The sequence below is a fragment of the Micromesistius poutassou genome (assembly GCF_964030765.1).
Source record: "Micromesistius poutassou genome assembly, chromosome: 9".
In the NCBI taxonomy this organism is placed as follows: domain Eukaryota; kingdom Metazoa; phylum Chordata; class Actinopteri; order Gadiformes; family Gadidae; genus Micromesistius; species Micromesistius poutassou.
The window spans coordinates 10,646,995-10,654,620 of record NC_140279.1 but is presented as its reverse complement, the minus strand read 5'-3'; the positions used below and the strand labels follow the sequence as shown (position 1 = coordinate 10,654,620).

At 46.7% G+C, this 7,626-nt stretch overlaps 1 protein-coding gene across 3 annotated transcripts in view; it reads right to left on the bottom strand.

Moving 5' to 3' along the window:
- kif1aa (kinesin family member 1Aa) overlaps window positions 1-7,626 on the bottom strand; it is a gene marked incomplete at both ends in the record, with an annotated part of 43,875 nt that overhangs the window by 13,426 nt on the left and 22,823 nt on the right. Inside the window, 9 exons of one of the 3 annotated variants that reach the window (XM_084472987.1) lie at window positions 626-841; window positions 1,200-1,255; window positions 1,461-1,579; window positions 2,078-2,168; window positions 2,474-2,636; window positions 3,058-3,220; window positions 3,407-3,510; window positions 3,942-4,060; window positions 6,766-7,092. In XM_084472987.1, the coding sequence (XP_084329113.1) occupies window positions 626-841; window positions 1,200-1,255; window positions 1,461-1,579; window positions 2,078-2,168; window positions 2,474-2,636; window positions 3,058-3,220; window positions 3,407-3,510; window positions 3,942-4,060; window positions 6,766-7,092 (1,358 nt within the window). The remainder of the gene's footprint in view (window positions 1-625; window positions 842-1,199; window positions 1,256-1,460; window positions 1,580-2,077; window positions 2,169-2,473; window positions 2,637-3,057; window positions 3,221-3,406; window positions 3,511-3,941; window positions 4,061-6,765; window positions 7,093-7,626) is intronic. The other 2 variants (XM_084472988.1, XM_084472989.1) reach the window with 2 other exon arrangements.

Below are 7,626 nucleotides of genomic sequence, written 5' to 3'. Positions count from 1 at the left end.
TATATGATAAAGATAGAAACATGATATAAAAATATGCAAATAATATAGGTCATGAAAATATAAAGATGATACTTAAATATTAATGATGAAATAATAATAGATAAAATAACAATTGGTATCCAGAGTTACACTATGAATACCTAAATACAGCTGATTGAATAAATACATCATATAAAAATAAATATATATATATGTATGTAATATATTTTTTCTATTTATTTTTCTATTTCTTTTTATTTATTTATATATTTTTTTCTTCCAAATGTACTTATTTTAATTCACTTTGGATAAAAGCGTCTGCTAAATGCACTAAATGTAAATGTCAATATCAAATATACTTTAAAAACTTAGCTGATATAAAGAGGTTTTAAACACATAGCTGATATAAAGAGGTTTTAAACAGATAGTTGATATAAAAAGGTTTTAAACATAGTGCTGATATAAAGATGTTTTAAACACATAGCTGATATAAAGAAGTTTTAAACACATAGCTGATATAAAGAGGTTTTAAACAGCTGATATAAAGAGGTTTTAAACATAGTGCTGATATAAAGAGGTTTTAAACACATAGCTGATATAAAGAGGTTTGGATTCCAGTGGTTCTGGCCCATGGTCGTTCACCAACCAGGCTTCTGAGCTCTGATCACTGAACAGATGGAGGTGGGCGGGGCCTCCAACTGAGCCTGCTCCTCGGCCTCCAATAGGAAGGAGGCAGCCAGGCCGGCGGCGGAGAGGGCGTGGCCTGACAGGGAGTCCACCAGCAGGCCGTTGAGGACGTCGGGCACCAGGTAGCGGATCAGCTCCAGAGCTTTCTCCCGCTCCGGGGACGCCTCAGAGTCCGCTGCGCCCACACCACAGGATGACTCAAGAACGCAGTACAAGTACATGCAGTACACACAGTACATACACTCACACGCAGAACGCAGTACAAATACACACATGGGACACACATACACATGCAGTACACAGTTCAACTGTGTACTGTGTACTCAACACACAGTTCATACAGTACACACTCACACGCACAACGCAATACTAATACACACATAATACATACAGTGCATGATATACAAGCAGAATTCAGTACAAATGCGAATGCTTTACCATACACACACACACGCACACACATACACACCCACCAACACAACTACACACATACACACACACATACACACGCACAAAGTAGGTGAAGTATGTACCGGGTTTGGAGAGGGGCATGACCCTGGGGAAGTGTCTCCTGCACGGACGCAGCGGGCTGAGAGAGAGAGGAACAGGGGTTACTCACCTCAACACCCTCACACAACTATTCTCTTATATATATATTGATATCCACTCATTCTGAAGCAGCTCTGTTTGGCTCATGCATCTGAGCATGGCCGGACCAGCTCTAGCTGGCCTCATATCTCGAGCTCAGACCGGGCTCGGTCCCCAACCGCAGGGGGGCGGCATGTCGCTCCTACCTGATGACGTCCTTGCAGAGCGGGGGGAAGGGCTGCTTCTGGTAGTGACCGAACACCTCGAACACGATGGGCTGGGTCCGGATGTACTCCACGAACGACTTGGTCACCTCCACCGCGATCTGACGGGGAACAGGATGGCACTGAGGTTATCTGACATTACGCTGATACACATTGACTATAGAGAGCTCTGACAGGTGACATTATGGACTCAGATAAAACAGAATATGTGTTATATTAACATGTATCTCTTGGATTTTCTGAATGGCTGATCTTAGTTTAAGGTGATTATATATCTTATTCTTGTTGGGTTGTGTCCATTGTTAATCAAAAACAAGCGTTCTGAATCTGAGTTTATCATACTGGCTGAAGCATTATTGTCGGAGAAGTCAATATATCGACTTAGCATGTTTCCTAAATCTCTGATGATTTTATGATTTAGTACAGTAGATTTTTTACATATTGTACCTCTAGCTAACTTTAGGTTTTAGTCCAGTACATGTGTTACATGTAACTCCTCTAGCCAGTATACAGAAGCATAAAAATGTTCAAAGCCCTTTCCTTCCCTGTTTTACAGCTGATACTGAGAACAATTCATGAGGAGGTTCGCTGGTTCTTACGTTCTGCACGTGGTAGAACCCCAGCGGGGGGCCGCGGCCAGTGTTCTTCAGAGGTTCTGTGGAGAACGCCTCGTCATGGCGATGGATGAAGCTGATGGAACAGAGCGATACGGTTCATATAATCTGACACCTCTGGAGTCACATTATCTAGAAGACTATCCTACATCTGTCTCCAAATGATGGACGAGAAAATAATTCATTTCATATATATGTTGGATTTAATCAGATGAAATAAGAAATAAGAAATAATAGGAAATGAGAAATAGGAAATTGGTTAATTCGGGTGACGATATAATGATCCATAACGAGCCATCCCTAAACCTGTCCACATGACATGTGACCTGTGACATCACAAGTGGGAGTGATCACAGGGGGTGGGGGGGGGAGGCGACTCACTTGAACTGGCAGAAGATGTCTGCGTACTCGGCCGAGATGCTGTAGGCCTGCAGCACGGTGACCCTGAAGGTGAACAGGCTGCCGATCTTCAGGTGCTCCAAGGCGCCCCCCAGAGGGGAGTCCAGGGGGGGCTTGGCAGGAGCCTCCGCCTCCTCAGACCCAGCTGGGGGGTGGAAGATATTACATTATATATAAAGATATGTAGTCAAATAGTATTAGTATGACAATTCTGTCAATCCTAGCTCCTAATTATGCTAACAGGTGTGCTAGTTGCACATATAGTGCAGCTAGCTTAAGTGCTTTAAGATAGTAGTGCTATAAGCTACATAGCAATTATAGTGCAACTAGCTAGTAGTGCAACAGCTGTAAGCATAATTATAAGTATTAGTATTTGACTATTCAGTCAATTCTAGCTCCTAATTATGCTAAAAGCTGTGCTAGTTGCTATTATAGTACAACTAGCACAGTTGTTAGCCTGATTATGAGCTAGACTAAATAGTCATACTAATACTATTCTGTCAATACTAGCTCCTAATTATGCTCACAGCTGTGCTATATAGTAGATAGTGAGAGCAGAGTCTTACCTGTGTTGTTGTTGACCTCGTCAGCAGAGGGCGCTGTCTCTGCACTCTGCCCCTCCCCCTCCACGAAGCGCAGCTCCTCCTGGGACACGCCCCCTGCCCGGGACACGCCCCCCAGCGAGACCAGCGGAACCAGCGGAACACCCGGACCGGATTCAGACTGGAACTGCAGCGGCACAGAGTTCAGTTACAATACAATCCTGTACACTATAGTCCACCTCCTACAGCAACAGGGTTAGGTCTGGAGCTTGACGGATAGATAGGGGTAGTACTATCTATCCCCCCCATCCACGTGAAGCCAACAAAGTCTGTGATGAAAAACTGTGATGATGAATGATGTGTTTTCCAGTACCTTCTCAAACTGGTGGTCGTCAAAGGTGATCTTAGCAGTCCCTGACTGGCGGACGCCTGAGCCATAGTCTGGAGCCTCCTCATCGCCTGGAGAACCACAACAGACTGAACTTAACACCCACAGATGGTGAACCAAAGACCAAACATGAAGGGACTAAACCAAATGGATCTTCTGCTTGTCAGCGGTGTGGTCTAAAGCGGTTAGCATACTTCAAAATAAGTCAAATTTTTCTCAGCTCATGATTGTACAATAACTGGATTTGTACTTAATGCTGTTTGGTTACTGAACATTTCATGAGTTGGGGTGGAGATGGGTCATCCGAAATCAAGACTGCAGAAACGAAACAACAGAAGTCATGCCACATGCATTGTTCACACATCATGTACCGAAAAAACCTAAAAGTTGGAGGTGCGTGAAGTTCTGTAAGGTGTGCATTTGTTGGGTTTTCATCACATCAGGTCAGTCGGTTCCTCCTAACCTCCTTCAAAGGGCGTTCTCCCCTCCTCAGAGTGTCCTGTCTCTTGAAGGAGCTCACCTGATATGGCCTGCACCGCCACGCGCAGGAAGCCCTTCACCTCGCCCTTCTCATTCACCACGGCCACGCGGTGCACCAGCGGCACTGGGTACAGAAGGTTACTCAGGTAGACAAAGGACCTGGGGGGACCAGGGGAGGGACGGGGGTGGGGGAGAGGGAGAGAGGGAGAGAGAGAGTAGGAGAGAGAGAGAGAGAGAGAGAGAGAGGGGGGGGGGGGGAGAGAGAGAGTGAGAGTGGTGGAGAGACAAGAGACATAAAATGAGAAAACAAATCAAGGGTAAACTCACGGATTAGTTTGGGTTGCGGTAACACGGTCGAAAATAAAACACCACCAAACAGGACAAACATAAACAGCCGCAAAGCAACCAAATAGAAGCTGGACGGCTCTCGCTACGGCCACACCCACCCTGTCCCGGCGTGTCCCAGGGGCCCGAGGGCCGCATCCTGGGGCCCTCGCTGGCTGACATGCAGGTCTAGGGGTCTGTGTTTTCCTGTTGTTGAGGGCTAGGGACCTGTGCTTCCTTTAGGGGTGGAGGCCTGGGAAGCGTTTGAGACTAGGATCTGGATCTGTACTCTGGCCGGACCAGATAGATAGACCGGACTTGTCACAGGAGGAGCTATCTGTGTTTCCGATAAGCCGAATGCGTGGTCGCGGTTCGCGTTAAGATTGAGAAGAAATAGTGGCAGATGAATCTTGTCAATCTTTCTCAATCTTTCTCCTGAAGTACTGGTTTATGTTTGGATTAACTTTTACAAAAGGAGTGTAACTCGACTTCATAATCACGTAGCATACTACTCATTTTTATTCTCTAGATTTAAATTGGTCTTTGTTTGAATGTGCCTCAGTTCTCGATTGTTCGACCCTGTGGAGTGCTAAGGTACCTTGTTTACCGAGAGCCAATAGGATCGAGGGAAGCAGGTAGACAATTAAGGGTGCGGGAGAGTTAAAGAAGGGGGTAGATGACAAGATTGGTGAGGCGTACAGAAGGCATGCTCAGGACAAAAAGGGTGATTACCAAAATAATTTGTAAAAAAATTATAAAAAATGTTTCTCAGCTTCCAGACTCAAAGGAACTCAAAGAATACCAAACAGAAACCATGAGACGAACCACGACTCAGCTGGAACAACACTGGCAACGGCGTGACACACGGTGCGCTACGGCAAAGTAACAGGGAGGATGAGGTCAGGACGGGATGGAGCTCACTGGTGCAACGGAAAAAAAGAAATGGCATCGACGTAAAGTTCGAGTGAAAACTGACCCCGAAATAAAAAGGTGCTCTGGCATGCCTAAAAGAGACTGCTGCAGTAGAAACCAGCTCTTTCATCTTGAGATCCTCTAGGTTTGATTGTCTCTGCATCTCCTACACACCATCTACTCTGCCCCCCCACAGCCCGACAGGACGGTTACAGCTGTGGTGGGTTTGTAGGAAGATGAGTCCCTCAGACATGTCAGGGCCTTTGTCAGCCAGAGGTTTGCTACCTTCTAGACATTCACACGCAGGGGGGGGCTAGGGCGGCACAAGCAGTGTTTGGGAGCCAACGTTGCTTGGATCTCTGCGGGACAGTCGTCAGCAGCGGGGAAGCTTTAAGTGGCAGCGAATGCTCTCATCAGATGGGGTTAAGGGTTAAGGGGTCAAAGGTGCAGAACAGACTATGGCAAACTTAAAAGCCCAGAAATGTCTACCAGTGTCCGCTCCAGGTTCCTGCTCAGGGATCGATATGAGTATTATCAGAATGTGTCTCACGAGCGGCATAAGCAGTGATGCACTATACAAGATTAAAGGGATGAATGAGTAAGCAGGAACATTTTGAGGCGGCGATCAGGTCAGAATTAAGAGTCACTTTGAGGGCCAGAACAGAGGGGGAGAATGCTGCTGAAGCACCAGGATTTAAAGGGCAAGAACTTAGAGAAAAAGAGAAAAAATAGTCCAATAACTAGTTAATGTACTAGTTCAAGTATTAGTTCAAGTAGTAGTTTAAGCATGGGGACATCGCACAATCCAACTAAATGGATATCCGTTTTGGTTTGAATAAGGTAGTTTGTCTATAAACATGTGTGGTATTTTGGACTAAACCTCTCTTTTTTGACCAGGATTTCCTGCCAGGACTTTACTGTACTCAGCACCTACAGGTTCAAAAAGTTGGAATCCTCTCCGGTATTTACAGCCAACCATGGATGGGCTACACCCAGAGGCAGTTGAGTCAAATGGAGTACATGTAATCGCCATGTAAAGTTCAAACAGGTGGAGCGACGATGCCAGCTGGGTGGAGGTATGATGATGATGTTGGCGGCAGGGGGGGCAGGAAGCGACGTGAGCGGCTCTAAAGTTAGCTCTGCTTAACTTTAGTCAGTGCTACAACAAAATAAACCTTATCGTCTAACAATGGTTTTCAATGGAGAGTCGACAACACGTAAAAAACAAAACATTTTTGCCATTTCGGCAAAATAGAAGTGGTGAAACTTCCTGGTTTAGAAGGTAAAAGTCCTCCACGGGGTTTTGAGCCAACCAGATTGGGGGGTTGACTCCAACACAGCCGATTGGCTAGTTCGCGCCCACGCATCCGATTGGCTAGATCTGATTGGATGGTTGTTGGCACTTGCTGGCTCAGTGCAGGGACAGAGCAAAAACATGGAACCGGACTTTTACATTCTGGACCCGGTCCATCCATGGAAGTTATGTTATAAATATAATGATAGAAGGGGGTGGGGGTGGGGGCGGGGTTTAGGATTGGCTCCTCCCTCTCAGCAGGGGAGCAGACCCTGAGTCCCTCAGCGTGAAAGAGCTAGTTTCCTTCCCAGCAGGCCTCTGGAACCTCACCAACCTTCCCACTACACTGAATATCGGAGAGCGGTCGTAAAAGGGGTCCTGGCCTTCGCTGGAGCCTCCGCAGAACGCCCCCTCATCCTCCTCCTCATCCTCCTCATCCTCCTCCTCCTCCTTCTCCTCCACATCCTCCTCCTCATCCTGTCCCCCGAGCTCCAAGCACGGGTGGTCCAGGAAGATCTCATCATCCTCCAGGTCCTCTAAGTCCTCCAGGTCCTCCGCCTCCCCCCCGCGGCCGTCGGCCGGCTCCGTCACCTCCGACGGCGTGGGGGAGGGGGTGGGGTCGCTCATGCGCTCACTCATACACGCGTTGAAAATGAGGTTGCTGGGGCAACCGGAGACAGGGTGGGCGGGATCTAGGTTAGTACGTTGTTCAGAGTAGAAGCACACACACACACACACACACACACACTCCGAGACCGGATCAGACTGAATCAGACAGGATCCAACCAGACCAGGACCGGGCCAGATCAAGAGCCCCAGAGAAACCTCACCTTTAAGATCTCAGATCGATTTCAGGAACTTGGAAATGGTGATCAACAGTAGAAGAAGACAGTTGGGAGAGACAAGCTGAATACAGGAAGCCCTCCATATAAATATCACTCATGACCAGCTGTAGTTATTCACTATTAAGAGTAACAGTGAATTGATTTCAATGGTTAACATTCACCAACATGTTGGCAGCCTGCTTTGTGAGGACCTTTTAATCAGTGTTGGTCGGCCCAAACCTGTTCCTAATTGGCTGCTGATTGTCAAGTTATTGGTTAGTGGTGGGTCATTAAAGTGGTCCATGGTAGGGGTTAGTGATTGGTTATTAAAGTGGTCCCTTGTAGGGGTTAGTGGTTGGTGATTAAAGTGG